The sequence below is a fragment of the Apis cerana genome, linkage group LG7, assembly GCF_029169275.1.
Source record: "Apis cerana isolate GH-2021 linkage group LG7, AcerK_1.0, whole genome shotgun sequence".
Lineage (NCBI taxonomy): Eukaryota > Metazoa > Arthropoda > Insecta > Hymenoptera > Apidae > Apis > Apis cerana.
The window spans coordinates 769,456-785,554 of record NC_083858.1 but is presented as its reverse complement, the minus strand read 5'-3'; the positions used below and the strand labels follow the sequence as shown (position 1 = coordinate 785,554).

The 16,099-nt window shown below is 23.1% G+C and overlaps 3 protein-coding genes across 6 annotated transcripts; 2 read left to right on the top strand and 1 right to left on the bottom strand.

Moving 5' to 3' along the window:
- Nucleotides 1-5,670: 5,670 nt before the first annotated feature.
- On the top strand, nucleotides 5,671-8,227 carry LOC108002471 (uncharacterized). Its single transcript, XM_017064177.3, has 3 exons — nucleotides 5,671-6,636; nucleotides 6,714-7,722; nucleotides 7,808-8,227. The coding sequence occupies exons 1-3, from the start codon at nucleotides 6,418-6,420 to the stop codon at nucleotides 8,101-8,103; spliced, it is 1,524 nt and encodes a 507-aa protein (XP_016919666.1). The 5' UTR covers nucleotides 5,671-6,417; the 3' UTR covers nucleotides 8,104-8,227.
- LOC108002470 (ATP-dependent RNA helicase SUV3 homolog, mitochondrial) lies at nucleotides 7,712-12,096 on the bottom strand. Of its 2 annotated transcripts, XM_017064176.3 has the most exons (15): nucleotides 11,915-12,096; nucleotides 11,578-11,813; nucleotides 11,268-11,490; nucleotides 11,017-11,185; nucleotides 10,828-10,939; nucleotides 10,395-10,525; nucleotides 10,000-10,313; nucleotides 9,774-9,915; nucleotides 9,472-9,630; nucleotides 9,235-9,414; nucleotides 9,007-9,155; nucleotides 8,791-8,915; nucleotides 8,670-8,723; nucleotides 8,503-8,597; nucleotides 7,712-8,422 (listed from the first exon to the last, which is right to left on the bottom strand). In XM_017064176.3, the coding sequence occupies exons 1-15, from the start codon at nucleotides 11,986-11,988 to the stop codon at nucleotides 8,372-8,374; spliced, it is 2,214 nt and encodes a 737-aa protein (XP_016919665.1). In that variant the 5' UTR covers nucleotides 11,989-12,096; the 3' UTR covers nucleotides 7,712-8,371. The 2 variants fall into 2 exon arrangements, with proteins under 2 accessions (XP_016919665.1, XP_028524856.1); XM_028669055.2 differs by lacking the exon at nucleotides 11,915-12,096 and having other exon boundaries at nucleotides 11,268-11,477; nucleotides 11,578-11,719.
- Nucleotides 12,097-12,579: 483 nt separating this feature from the next.
- LOC108002451 (uncharacterized) lies at nucleotides 12,580-16,018 on the top strand. Of its 3 annotated transcripts, XM_062077500.1 has the most exons (7): nucleotides 12,580-12,662; nucleotides 12,742-12,851; nucleotides 12,923-13,192; nucleotides 13,291-13,493; nucleotides 14,936-15,138; nucleotides 15,203-15,380; nucleotides 15,451-16,018. In XM_062077500.1, exons 2-7 carry the CDS (start codon nucleotides 12,848-12,850, stop codon nucleotides 15,703-15,705), a joined length of 1,113 nt encoding a protein of 370 aa, XP_061933484.1. In that variant the 5' UTR covers nucleotides 12,580-12,662; nucleotides 12,742-12,847; the 3' UTR covers nucleotides 15,706-16,018. The 3 variants fall into 3 exon arrangements, with proteins under 3 accessions (XP_061933484.1, XP_016919627.1, XP_028524865.1); XM_017064138.3 differs by lacking the exon at nucleotides 13,291-13,493 and having other exon boundaries at nucleotides 12,588-12,662; nucleotides 14,940-15,138; XM_028669064.2 differs by lacking the exon at nucleotides 12,580-12,662 and having other exon boundaries at nucleotides 12,728-12,851.
- Nucleotides 16,019-16,099: the final 81 nt, after the last annotated feature.

Below are 16,099 nucleotides of genomic sequence, written 5' to 3'. Positions count from 1 at the left end.
GTATCCTATTCGAATAGCAGGATGTTTGAATAATAGAAGTTTCGCATACTAGGATGAATAATAATCCGATTCTATTATCTTCTGATTCTATGTCATTATACACTGAAAATTCCTGTGTATAAACAAATTTCTAGATATAATAATTTTAGAAATTGTTAAACCAACAATTGTTAAACCTTTTTCAAATAATGAAATAAGGAAAAGTTACATCAAACGATTATCGAAACTTTTAAATTTGTTGTGAAAATTTGTTTTTATTGTTAAAGGTGTATATACTTTGTATATTTGCGACAGAAGTATAATTTTTTATTATTAATCTCCTTGAAATAATAATTTGTTTCAAAGCGTTTGAAATATAAACAAGTTCGTTGCGTGCACGTTATCACGTGTTGAATTATTCTTGTCACCGTGCAAGTAAATTTTGAATTTTTTATGAATCCTTTTACCTTTGACAAAGAGGAGCATAACCCTTATTCGTGTCATAAAACCTTGATCACACTCGTCGTTATTTACTACTAAGAGCTGCGAGTTATTTTCGAAAAATTAAAAAAAAAAGAAAGAACCTACAACGACATTTCAACATCATTTTACTGTATCAAGCTACTCTATTCAACAAAAACGTTTGTTAAATAATTTGTTACGAAGAAAAAAACAATTTTATACAACATTTGTTTGTAACAGTTCAATTACACAGAACAAACGTATTTCTCTCCTGTTCATATTTTCCTTGTCTTGTGAATTTTACACAATTTAAGTTTAACGTTTCCTCTAAATTATTAATTTTTTAATCCTAAATGATTTTTGCACCCGCTGTTCCGATATTCATATTATTCGTCTGATTAATAAAACTCACAAATACCAAAGGAAAACTCACGAACACACACTGCGAATCTTATTACCATTATAATCAATTATTAACTAATTTATGTCATCGGGCAATTTTCTAATCATTTAAAATTACGTTTAAACGTAATCTCGAGTGAATTATTGAATTATTCTTTATAAAGTCTCGATTAATGTCGTTAAGTCATAAACATTATCAACAAGTATTTGGATCAAATTATATTAAATTCAAAAATTATAATCGATAATGTTTAAATAAAATTGATTTGATAATAATTTATTATTGTTATTTATTGATAGTTTACATTATAATCTATGATCTGTATTGTGGAAACTAATTCGTTTCATTGTTTTTCATTTTTATTGTAAATTTTACAGAATTGTTATTGATAAAAATAACATCTTTCATTTGTCCAATTTAATTTATATAAAAGTTTTGGATTTATTCTTTTGACATATCTACATTTATATATATATATTTGCTTCCTAATTAATTTCAGATTTTGAAATAAAATGTGAATGCTTTTGCTTTCTTCCTCCTAGTGGAATATTCTTCTATTTTGTAATCTCCTTTTTCTTTTCTTTCTTTAATATTTCTTTGATAACCTTGTGAGTCCAATCTTGATAGCCACGCTGGATAAATATTCCTCCAGTTAACTAATTAACTGGCTCATTTCAGATTTCACGGTGCATCATAATCATTCCACGATTGATTGAGAAAAAAAGAAATGACGCCAAATCAATTGATATTTGATATTTAAATATATGGTCAACAGGACCATCGTTATATTTCCTGATAAAATTAAGGGAACTTTTAATTAAAAAAAAAAACGCGACAACCATCCCACTTGTTTTATCTAAAAAGGACAGTCTCTGTCAAATATTTTACACCGTTAAGCTGTAAACTCCATAAACTCTAAACAAAGCGTTCTTTATTAAAAGGAAAACGCTATTACACCTTCCTTTATAGCTCTCGTCTAATAATTTTTCACGCTCTATCACGTGTACCACGATATAAAATCTTCAAAATCGAATAAATCGAGCAGACGAAGAAGAAGATACGATTTGCATAAATTCACCGTATCTCTAATTCGTCAGACATTTCTTCCAACTCGAGCAACTCTCGTTCGTTTTCGACACAAAAGACCTTTGCGGCCAAGAAATATTTGACAAATCAGCAGTGGAACCGACGGCTGAGAAATCAGTCGGATTGGAGAGGCCGATTTTCGAGCCGGCTTCTCGAGATTCCTTCACGTTTTTTATCTAATCGCCGATTCAGCACGTGTCAACGATTCTTCCTGATCATCGACTTTCAGCCTGACAAACAGCTGATCATATCACGTTTCGCGCCAATATCGAGTGCAACTTATTCACCTTTTATATTACACAAGTCACCTCTCTCCTTTTTCTTTTTTCTTCTTTTCCGTCTTTGAACGTCTATGCATCTATCTTCTTTCTTCCGGCTCGCAAGGCCGATCTTTCACGTGTTCCGCGATTCTCGAGATTCTCCAAGGACGAAGAATTCCCCGCTTTCCCTCGAGATTATAATTCGAATAATTCGAAGTTTAAGAAGACTTGTAACTTCATCTGGCTCGTATCCTATCCCGTTTAAAAATGTAGACTGGATTTATTACGAGATAATTTACGCCATGGATGTATAATATAATATACTGTAACAATAAATATAGGATTATTGTTCGACGCTTTATCGATTTTTGCATGGTTAAAATTTCGTTTCACCAGTATCTCTTGTAATCCTCTTGTAATCCTTTTTTAATATCTTTGAATAAATAATAATAACGACTTGTTTAATTTTACTTCACCCGTTTCAACTTGATTTTTTCCATTTTGAATAATTTGAAAAAATTAGAAAAAAAAAGAAAGAAAAAAGAAATCCTCCTGGAGTTGTTTCAGTAATTTTTACGATTTACCAATTTTGATGATTGAAATCCCTCTTTATTTAATAATTTAAAAAATCGGTTATGATTCATATAATTAAGATACACGAATTTTTATTTTAACCTAATTTAAATATATTTCACGAATACATCTTACATACCAATCTTTCCATACGTTTTACATTTTCAACGCATAAATTGTTCCAATCCTCCCGATAGAATTGATCGAACAGTTCGATCAAAAACGTAGCACCTTCTTTCTCTATTCGCGGGTGTTCAAATCATCCCCAATAAAACTATTCCCGCCAATTCCATTCCAGCCAATAATAATTCACCGTTCGTACACGAAGTTCGATGAAGAGGAACACACAGTTCGCACTTTGTCACGTATCGTAACTGATAACAATCTCTGTATGTCGTTGTATGAAGTAGGTGTGCGAGTTGTTAGAGGAGATTTATTCCAGAGCTATAACACGCCTCCTCCTGGAAGATGAAAATTGCTTGGCTCACAACTTTCTCTCGTAATCTCAACCCCCTCCCCCATATATCGCCCCTTCTCTCGACATATAACGGGGGACTTTGTCCCCTTTTTTTCTTTCTTTCTTTTTTTTTTTCCTTCCTCATATCGATATTTAACAATGGCAGTTAAACGCGCCACGTTTTCACGGATTCTCGAACGATCATCATCCGTGGATCATCTATATTTACCGACCAAATGTTATCTACGATGGGATTTCCCGTGAATTATAGGTTTATGTACAGGGGGAGGGGGTTCGAAAATTGTAAATGCCGCGAATCAATTTTCAGGGGGAGGAGTGTTGAGCGCGAGTTGAGATTCGAGAATGAAGCGGAGATTAATTATAATGTTTCATTAGAGGAATTAGAGAGAGAATTTTTGTGAATTTATAATACATTGAATTTGAATATTCGTAAGTATATTGGGGAATAGAATAATATTATATGCGTATTATGGTGTCCCTTCGTAATTTCGTAAGATTTTTATTTATTTTAGAATCGATGCCACAATGCGAAATTAATTAGCAGGGATGAAAATTAACATATATATTGTAGATTATACTATTTAGAAAGAGGATATTATATTTCTTCACGTTTTCGAATATAAATTGCTTCTTAAATAATATTTACAATATGTACTATAATATATGTGATTTTTTTTAAATATTTAAAGATCATTTATATGTGAAATGGTTAAAAGTTAAACAATTAAATGATGGATGTAATAAAATATATACATATATATATAATATTCAGGAATCAGGAAATAGATTTCTATAGGTATTTACTTAAAAACTAAATTTAACTATAAAAATAAAATCTAAATCTCGAATGATAAAAATAATTTGTGAATTAATATTTTATTTATAATTTTTTTGTGATAATAAATTCCTGTTATCTTGTATTTAATAATAATTTATTTTATTTTATATTTTTGAATACCATATATTTTAAGAATGCTTTATAATCTTTTATAAAATGCTTTAAATTTCATTTCTAATTCATTTGTTGTTGGATCAAGTTTTCTTTATTTAAATCTTGTCCTTGTTCTTATTAATAAAATATTCGCATCATATATCAGAATAGATTATTCTTGCATTCTTTTTTTCATTTTCTTGTGTTAAAAAGGAAAAATTGCTTTAAAAGAAAAATGAAACTCAAGAATAAGTATAAACAAGAAGAACAAATAGTGGAAAAGGGATAGAAATAAATTCAAAATTAAGTAATCAGCGCCATCTCTGGAGTGCTGCAAATGAAACATAAATGTAGTCAAAGAGAATATGAAATGAAAAAAGGATAAAAATAAAATAAGAATTGACTATCAGTGTCACCTTTCAAATATCAATGATACTTCTTGAATATAAAAAGTTCTCAAGAGATGGCACTGATACTTAATTCTTTCATTACAGTATTCTACTTTTGAAGAGATATCATTCATTTTCGAGACTCTGATCTTCAATTTTTATTTATCCCGCTTTTGAAGAAATATCATTGATTTTTGAGAGATAGCGTTGACAATCAAATCTTGCTATCTTTATCCTTTTTCTATTTACTTTCTTTATTTATCTGCATTTGAGACACTCCAAACATGATACTGATTTCTTAATTTTTAATCTATCTGTGTCTTTTTCCCACTATTTCTTCTTCTTATCTATATCTATTCTGTAAAATTTATCATTCAATAGACAATTTCGATATCTGATTAATAATTGACCAGCGAAAAAAAATAAGGAACACTTATCTATATGATTTTAATAATTGTATACCAGTAATACATAAAATATAAATTTAGTTTTAATAGTATTATACTTGGATCTTGGATAAAAGATTTTTAAAAAATCTCATAAATTGATATTATTTTTACTGAATTGTATAATAACTATAAGTAATATTAATAAAAAGTATGAGCATAATTTTTAATTCATGAATCATTCAACTCATCTATGAATCTTTTATTCGTATAGTACTAAAAAAATTTTTAAATACAAATTAATATAATACATATAATACATGGAATAATATTTTTGAAAAAATATATTGAAAAAATTATTTTTAAAATCTGTTAACTTTATCAATTTTTTGTAACTGAATTAAATATAATTCCTATGCTTACTATCCAGATGAAGTAATTCTTATACTTCTTCAATGATAAAGGATTAAAAATAAGAGTTTTATATCGAATCTATGTTTTCGTTTCACTTTCATAAATGCAACTTTAAATTGTTTAATAAATAAACAATTAACTTAAATAAATAAGTCTGATTGATATGTATATATATGTATACTGATTTTTTCAACACATGTTTTCAACACTGGAATCAATTGTTTGATCCAAAGATGCTCCATAGATATATTGATATCTTGTATACATAACATATGTAACAATTAAAAAAGCAATGGATTCTTTTAATTGGACGAATAAAATCGTAATGTCGATCAAAATTAGCCGTAAAATATTTCGCTTTATTTATTCATAACTTTTAATTCCTGATATTGAAATGCTGATTTTCGAATTAATTTATTAAATTCTATCAAAAAAATATAAAAAAATATCCAAATATTTAATTTGGAAAAAATTTAACCAAATTTTATATTTTAAGTTCATATGATGCTATCAATAGAGGGCGATACAAATTTTATAAAAATATAAGCTCAAAGTAAATAAATAATCGTCAAAAGTGCTTTATTTTTAATTTATATTGTTTTATGCTTCTCATGTTTTTATACAAAGTGATAAATCGCCATTTATAGAATAATCTGTGAAACTATCTATCACTATGAAAATCTTTTTATTAAATGATATAGTTGAACAGAGATAAAATGGTTGTTTTAAAATAATCTGGAAAACTGATGAATAAATATGTTTAACGTATATAAGTAAATAAAAAATTGCACAGAATTGATAATAAATAATATTAATTTAAATGTTTAAATAAATACAATCTGTGTATGTATGTGCGAGATGATATTTTAATATACTAATAATATAACCTAAATTCAGTTCGATGATTTATTGTTTTATATCGTATCATCTTCAAAGTTAAAATAATTATAATATACGCATAATATGGATTATAATAAAAATAAGTGTAGAAATGTAGTAATAATTTTATAAATATTTCAAATAAAATAATTTAAAAATACATTTCATAGTGTAATTATGACGCGCAAGTGTGTACTGTGTAAAGAAACCAATTATAGAAACACTTATAGCTTTTTCTCAGCACCAAAAGATCCTGAAACCCGTAAAAAATGGCAAAATGCCATAGCCATTGAAAATTATGCTGTTACTGATGATACATATGTTTGTAGTAAACATTTTCACAAAGATGATATCATCACGCATTGGGTTAGTGGTGTACCTCCACATGTTGTAACTGTAAGTTTAACTAGTTTTGTACTTATCGTATATCAATATTGTTATTCTTTTTACTACATAATTCTATTATTTTGTAGATTAAATATAAGAAATGCAGATTAAGACCAGGAGCTGTACCAGAAAGGAATTATCATTCTGAAGATGTTCAAGAAAATTATGATGATTCTCAGAGTAATATTGATAAATTTGATAAAGTAAATACAATAGAAGATAAAAAAACAGATTTTCTTATACCTAGAACTGAAGAAGAATTACAAATAAATAATGATGAGAATCAGTTTTCTTGTGATTTTAATGATTATATCCATAATTCTAAAAGAAATTCTTTAAATAAAGTGGAATTGATGGAAAATAGTCCAAATGTAAATAATGCATCTTACAATGGATCTAAAATTAAAGAATCTTTGAAACAAAATAAAACAACAAACTTAATGGAAAATTGTATCATTTCTGAAACAAATTTAATGGAAGGCGCAAATTTTGAAGATAAAAGAAAAAACCAAAGTCAAATATCTAAAGGAGATTCCTATTTCAAGATACAGAAAAAAAGTTCAGAGTCTTCCTCCAAAAATTATATTTCTGAAGAACATGAAATAATAGAATGGAAACACAAAACAGTGAAAAAAGATACATCATCTAAAGAGAAATCACCAGATAATTTTAAAACGGAGAATGTATATAAGATGTATATAGAAAATCAAATAGTACACAATTTAAATTATAATCAGTTAGATGAACATTATTCTATGTGTAATGAAATTGATGAAAATGAAATGTTATTTGAAGATTTACTTGAAATATGTACCGAAATATTATTACCACGTGGATGGTCATGCTTAGTAACTTCAAAAGGTCATACAACAACAATAGTATATTTATATATGGGAATGACAAAAAGTGGTATGCCTTTCACAGAAAAGCAAGTATTTATAAAGAGTGATATGATATTGCATTGTGTTGTTATAAATAAAGAAATTAATCCACTTATTCACAATCTTATAAGAGAAGGAAAACATTTAAAAGTACAGAATTTATCAGATATAGAAGAACTTATTGATGAATTTGATCGAAGAACTGTTTGTCAAGGTATTTATATTTCTTTTTCTTTTTTTCTTTAATTTATATTTATAATATAATAAATATATCTTTTATTTTATATCTTTTAAATTAGGTATATATAATTTCGGAAGATTACAAGATATTAATCGTATCATAGTTGCTTATAAAGATGGTATAAAGTGGAGACATATTTTATGTCCATTAATAGTGAATAACGATTCATCAAGATGCACAAGATGCATTTCATTATCTCGTACATTACAGCATAAATCGAAAAATCTTGTATTTCCTCACAATTCTTCAATATTTAAAAACCAGCATCAGAAAATATATTCAGTACGTCATAAATACAAACATACAAGGAAACAAGATCATGGATATGAATTTATAAAAGTATTCAAACAATAATTTTGAATAAAAATTTTTAAAAAGTACAATTTTTAATTACATTCTCTACCTTAATTATTTGTGAAGAACATTATATATAGAACTATAAATTGTTTTGAAAATACATATAAAATTATTAGAAAAATGTTTGTGTCTTTAATTTGAATAATAATCACTTTACATTTTAATATAAACATCATTCTATAAATTTTACTTAATTTAACATAATTAAACAACTTTTTCACTTACAAGATTTATATCTATCTTCTTTCTTATATTTATCTTAATTTTATTCTTTATTTTTTTTATATCTAATTTTATTTATATTTTTTGAATGCTCCTAAAATATTTATTAAATATATAAAAATTTATATATTTTAAAAATTTATATTTTTTTTTTTTACAGAAAATTTTTCTTACCATAGACCATTCTATCCTTAATTGTTCTAACATTTTTGGTGTTAAAAGACCTCGAGATATTAATGTATTGCTTAATTTTCCTTTTGGATAGTTATCTGTGTATAAAACATAATTATGTAAAAATATAAAGAATAAATAATAATAGTTTTTATTAATCAATAGATTACCATTTAATGTTTTAACATTTTCATGTGATTGTTGTTCCTCATTATTTTCAGCACCTATTTAATAAAATTAAATAATTTGATCTGTTTATTTTTAAACAACAATTAATTCAATATTAGATACCTATTTTCGATTTTGAACTTCTTAAACTTGTTATTTCTTTAATTCCCTTCTCAATAATTTTGTCTAATTCATATTGTAAATTCCTAACTGAATCTCCATCAGGAAATAAATTTGGTATCCGATAACTGTATTATAACATAAATTACAATTTACAATTTTTATTACAATTTAATTTATTTTATATATTATAAAAAATAATAGAATTATATTTCTTACCTTAACCAAAGATAAATATCTAGGATATCAAATATACCTTCTAAACGTAAAAGCTCAGAAAGATTCGATGGTATTGCTGGAGGCCATTGAATTTGTTTGGATAACCACAAAATAGTTATTGGCTCATTTTTACTACATTCTCGAGCGTACTAAATAAAAAATATATATCTTATAATCTTTTCATAATTTTTAAAAGTTTTATAATCTTGTTATAATTTTAATTTATACCTTTAGAAACATATTGCATGTTAAAGGTATTTTTCTATTAACTGGTGCACAACAAAATAAATATCGCATAGAAAGAGGCAAAGGTATATGTTGTATCATATCAGCAAGAAATTTAAAATCATCTAAATTACATATAAAATATAAAGAATCATCAACTTCACACAATGCAATAAAAATATTCTGAAAAAAAAAAGAAATTAAAATTATAATAAATTATAAATTATATTCAAATATTACAATGAGATTTGATAATGCTGCATTTGGTAAATAATAAGAATATAATTCTATTTGATCTGCAGTTGGATGAAGTCCACCTTGATGAATATCTTGCGGGGTTTGCTCTAATAATTTTTTTAATAAAGACAAATCTTCAGGTTTGTAAGTTGTTACAAATCCCTGTAACATAGAAAGTTGATAATATTATACTTTTTTATATATATTATTATATTTATATTATATTATATATTATATATATATATATATATATATTTTATTATATTTTATTCATTTTTATTCATTTAAATCTGATTATAAATTACTTTAGACCAGTGTGTTCCATAACGTCCAGCACGACCTGCTATTTGTAATGCAGTTGATACTGAAATTATATCAATATCTATTTCTCCTTTTTTATTTATAGTTGGTTGAATAAGACTATAAAATATAATTCTGCGAATATGTCTGAAAAAAATATCAATATTTTTTAATTTTGTTAGATATTATAAAGATATATTATAAAATTGAAACTTTTAATTATAATCTTACAAATTAAGACCCATTCCTATTGCATTAGTAGCTACTAATATTTTACAAGGATCTTGAGGATCATTAAATTTTGTAGCTTGCGCTAGTTTTGTGCCTGGTGGTAAACTACCATATATTACAGCTACTTTATGTCCCATTTTTTCAATAGCATTTGAGACAGTGAATATTTCATTTCTACTAAAACAAACAATACAATCTCCTGCTTGAATATTTTTTAAAGAACAAAGTGCTGAATTTTCTATTTCAAGTGGAGTCAATCGTTTATATTCCTTTACTTCTACTGATTCACCTGTTGTTAAGCATATTGATTGTATCTATAACAAAAATGTTGTAAAAATTTTAAAAATAAATAATATTTTAATATATTATTTATAAAATAAAATTATGAAACAAACTAAAGGTATAGCAGCAGATTCACCACATAAATGTATTTCATTTGCAGCTAGACCAAGAAGAGCTCTTGTCCATGCCCAACCTCTAGTTGGATCACGTATTAATTGAATTTCATCAATTACTGCTACGTCATCTGTAAAAATTATTTATTTAATTTACAATAATTTTTTTGATAAAAATTATATAAAGCAATAAAGCATTATATAAATATAATTATATTTATAAATATAAATATAAATATAATTATATAAAGCAATAAAGCATTATATAAACATAATTATATTTATAAATATAAATATAAATATAATTATATATAAATATAAAATAAATAAAGCATTATATAAAGCATAATATAAAAAATAAGCATTATATAAATATAATATAATATAATATAAGCATTATATAAATAAGAAATTATAAATCAAATTTACTTACAAATATTTTGTATATTTGCCATTTCTATAGAACATGAAATATGATTAGCAGGAGATGTTACATTTTTTGCATATTTATGTTCTTCTCCTGTTATTAAATCACAAGGTGTACCCTAAAATTATTTATATTTATTAAAATAAAAATAATTATGTAGTAGTATATTATTAAAATGATATTTTTTATACTAACCATAAAATTACATTTATTAAAAACTTCATTAGCTAATAATTTTAATGGTCCACAATAGACACCACTTTTTGCTGAAATAAATCTTTGTAAGGCTTGATGGGTTTTACCACTATTTGTAGGTCCAGCATGAAATATAATTTTTCTTTTTTTAGATCGTGCTATAGGATACCTAAGAATAATAATAATTAAATTTAACTTATATATATTTAAATCATTTAAATCATTTAATAATACATTATTAGAAGTATTACCATTTAGATGGATTTCGTAAATCACTGATTTTTTTCAATTCATCTAAACATTCAATATGTGGATACATTTTTTTAACATAATTCAAAAAGTAAGGATATATATCTAAAATATTTCTTGCATTATTTATGATATCACTTAAAACAATATGAAGATCTGCAGGTAAATTATCGGATTCTATACAATATTTTCGAAAACTTCCCATAGCTGAGCTAAAAATTAACTCTACAAATAATTAAGAAAAAAAGATAATTAAGAAAAAAAATATATAAAATTAAAAAAATTAATCAAGATATAATTAATAAAAATTACCATCTAATCCATATTTTATACTTAGTTCTTTAATTACTTCTTTCTTTGCAAAATCGCATAAAATTTGTACAATTTTACGTTTATTTAAATCACCAGTTAATTCAACACCAATATTTGCATCATTTGAATCTTGTTTTACAGGAACAGGTTTAAATAAAGAACTTATAGATTCTTTAACTTTTAAATTATTTTTTGTTTTTATATTTTGTCTAAATTTAGATTTAAAAGATAATTGTCTAAAAATCATATACATTTATTAGATAAATTAATATAAGCAATTTAAAATTTTTGTAAATAGTATAACAATTACAAATATAACAAGAAAAAAAATATACACCTTAAAAGTGAAGACACAATAAAATTATTTCGTGCTTTTAATTGTTCTGTAACAATATACATAATTGATATCATTGTTAAAAGTAATTTTTACTTTCATATTCTATAATTTTTTATATAAAGAACTTAAACCTCGTGTTGAAAAGGTTAAAATATGTGGCGACATCTTTGTTTGAAACGAAATGATAATATATATATAATAGTAGTCAATATTAAATTTTTCATTTTAGTTTATTAATAATTCAATTATTAATAATATTAATTATTCTCAAAAATTATATGTTTTTTATATAATTAACAATAAGAATAAGAATATAATTTAAGAAACTTTAATAAAATTTCAGTAATAATTTTTTCTAACTTTAAATTTTAATTTAGAATTCTATTAAATTAAAATTTATTTTCATAGATTTAGAATATATAGTTAAAATTCTTTAAAATTTCATATAATTTTTTAGATTTTTAAATAAAATTTATAATTTTTTATATTATATTTAAATCATCATGTCAATTTATTCAACATAGTAATTTCTCTTTATCAATTGTAATAATTTATTTTGTATGCGTGTGTGTGTATTGTTATTATTATTATTATTATTATTATTATTATTATTATTATTATTATTATTATTATTATATAATAATAATAATACAACATATATATAAAATGATACAATTTTATAAAGAAAATTGTATTATATGAATTTATATCTTTTATTAGAATTTTATTGTTAAAAATATAATTTTTTGTAAGTTTTAAGTATTACTGCCAAAATTTTTATATTTATATTTGAGAATGGTTATTCTTTCTTTTGTTTTTTTCTTCAGATCAATCATCTGTCTTCAATTAAAGATATTTTGGAAAGGTTAATTCTTTCTTAAAATTTATTTATTCTTTATAAATTTTTCGTATCAAATTCTAAATATAAAAAATATGCGTAAGTTAAAATAATGCTTATTAATATTTTATTACATCTTTGAGTGAATAGAAAAAGTAAAATTTTTACAGATCAAACAAGTGTAAAATGTAATGTAAAATTATGTTCGAACAATGATGTTCCGCCTTCGTCAGTAATTCGCACTTGCCTTGGTCCATCCTTGGCACAAGTATTTTTTGACTATACTCATCATGATACATTAAAATTACTAGATGTACTAATAACATCAAAAACATCAAAACCATGTTTTTCAATTCCATCCGAGAATCAAATGACCAAAAATGATGTACCACCAACAGATCATCAAATCATAAAAGCATTTGTACATCAAAATATATTAGGTAATATTATCAATATTATTAAATATACGCGATATAATTCAAATAAAAATAGTAATTCAAATATATTTTAAATAATATATTTTAAATAAAATTAATAGAGATAGGAGAAGCTCTCTTAGAAAATTTAAAAAAGGAAGTTGAAGAAAGTTTAAGGGAAAAAGTAGAAAGGCAATCGCGAGAGAAGTTTTATTTATATCAAGCAAAAAAAAGGCGAGAAGCTGATTTGCAAACGCAACAATTACATGAAAAATATCAAAATTTCCTTGAATCTGTTCGAGTCAATTTACAAAAACAGCTTGAAGTAATAATTTTCATTACTTTTCATATATTATTCATAAAATTTCACAAGAATTTATTGTTTTTTAAATGAATATTTTTTAATATTTGTTATTAATAACTATCTATATATTAAGTATAAGAGAAAAAAATAAAATTTAATTAATAAATTATTATAATTTAATTAGTATTGATATTTCAACAAAAAATAGCTTAATAATAAATAGCTTAATAATATTTTATTTAAATTTGAAATAATGTTTCAATTGATTATATACATATACATAAAATGATAATTATAATCATATACATAAAATATTTTAAAAATCTTTTTTTTTATTTTTTTTTCTAAAATAAAATTTCTAAAGTAAAATCTGATAAGCTGATGTGTTTTTATCGAATAGATAAGTAATAATATAAATGATATGTTAAACTATATTGTATATAAACTATATGTTAAACTATAATATTAAAAAAATTTAAGATTTCGTGATTAATTTAATATAACATTTAATTTATTACAAATAATTTTTTTTAATTTCATTTAATTGATATTAATTTTACATTTATAATTAAGTTCTTATACAAATAAAAAATTTCATGTAATGAAAAATTTTTATTTTAAAAATGTTAAATATATGATTGTGTAACTGTATCTTTCTTCAAGGTTGTTCTATATGAGAATCGTTATCTAACTTTGCCTTATGAAAAAAAAAATATATATACATATAATATTTCATTCGAAAAAAAATTAAAAACAGATAATTGAATGAGATTCTATTGAAAAAATATATACGAAAATAAAAAAATATATATATATTTATATTTGTATAATATAGAGATGATTCATATAAAGTATTAAAAATTATTTTTTTAAAAATTAATGAAGATATAAACTTTCTTTTTTCTTTTAATTAAATTGTCTTTTAATACAAACTGATAATAAATGATTGGTGTTAAATTTTTGTTAAAAACTAATAAGAAAAGAAGTTTTTCTATATGAGTATTTAAAAATCAAAATTATATAATAACATTTTGAACATGTAATGAAATAATAATATTCCGATTTTTTCGCATTCATGTATAAATTTTTACTACAAGTTCTTAGTTTATAATAAAAATAAAAAAAATAATTTAAGTAATTTTTAATTGATTATTTTATTTTATAAGAATTGTTTGAATAGTAAAAAATTAATACCATTTTCTATTTAAAAAATCTAAAAAGATAGCTTTCTATCATTCATTCTAACAATGATTTATGCTAAATTTTTTTATTTATCAAAAGATCACTTTCTCTCATTATATTTTCTTCATTTAATTGGAAAAAATAAAAAAAAATTGATATCTTTATTAATTTTTGAGAAAATAGTTTATAAGAATTTGCATAAGCTTATATTTATATATAATACTAATAAAATAAATGATAAGCTATAACTTATAAAAAAAAAAGATAATTATTTTTCTTAGAAAGAATGGCGTAAAGCAGCCGAAGAATGTGCCAAGAATACTCAAAAAGCAATTATACAAGAACGGATGAATATAACACAGGAAATGATACGAAAGATGCGCGTAGAAATCACACATATTACACAATCATTATATAATGATTTTGAAAAATTATTTTGTGCTAAAAGGGATACTATAATCGCTGATTTCAATCAAATCATGAGGTTTATATCTGTATATTCGTAGATAATGCATTTGCATAATTAATTTGAATTAAAATTTATACAGGAAGAGACATATTAAATTTGAAAACGAAATGCAAGAATTAAAAGAAAAGGCAAATAGAGATATGTTTATTCAAAAACGTCAGTTTGAAATGCAAAGTATCACAGATATAATTTATGTTCTTTGCTTAGAGCGAGTACGAAGTAATAAAGAAAAACATGCTATACATAAATACTTCGAGGTAATAAAATTATTCAAATTTTATTAATTATTTAAAAAAATATTTTATAAAAAATTATATATTAATGCAGGAAAAAATTGATGAATTTTATGAATTAATAATCCGTTTGAGAGATATAATTAATATTATGAAAGAAGAAATTATTAATTGTCATACAAATAAGAAATCATTAGAGGAAAAACTCTATAATGTTACTAAACATTTTCAAAAATTCATTAATTTCATTTTTCATGCTATACCAGGACAAGCAGATTATTTATTACCGCCAGAATTACAACAGTTGATTAATTTAGATATAGATAAAGAAGATAAAAAGATAGAATAACTAAAAAATATAAAATTAAATGTATAATATGTGAAAGTATTTCTCTTTAAAATATTATAATGTAAAATATTAAAATGTTATAAAATGTTACTTATAAAATATAAAAAAAAAAAATTATTCTTATTTGTAACATTTCAATGTGAAAAACGTATAATAATTGTTTAGCAAAATATCTTTATTGTTGAAATTGTATTAAATGTAAAGTATCGTTAATAAAACATAACTTATTTTTAAAAATAAAAAATGAATGTAAAAAATTTATTGTTATATAAAATATATGCTAATAAATGATATCAAAAATAAAAACACAAAATTTTTACAATATTAATATTTTTACAATAATATTAATATAATAAGAAAATTTTTTATTATTTATAAAATAATATAAATCAAA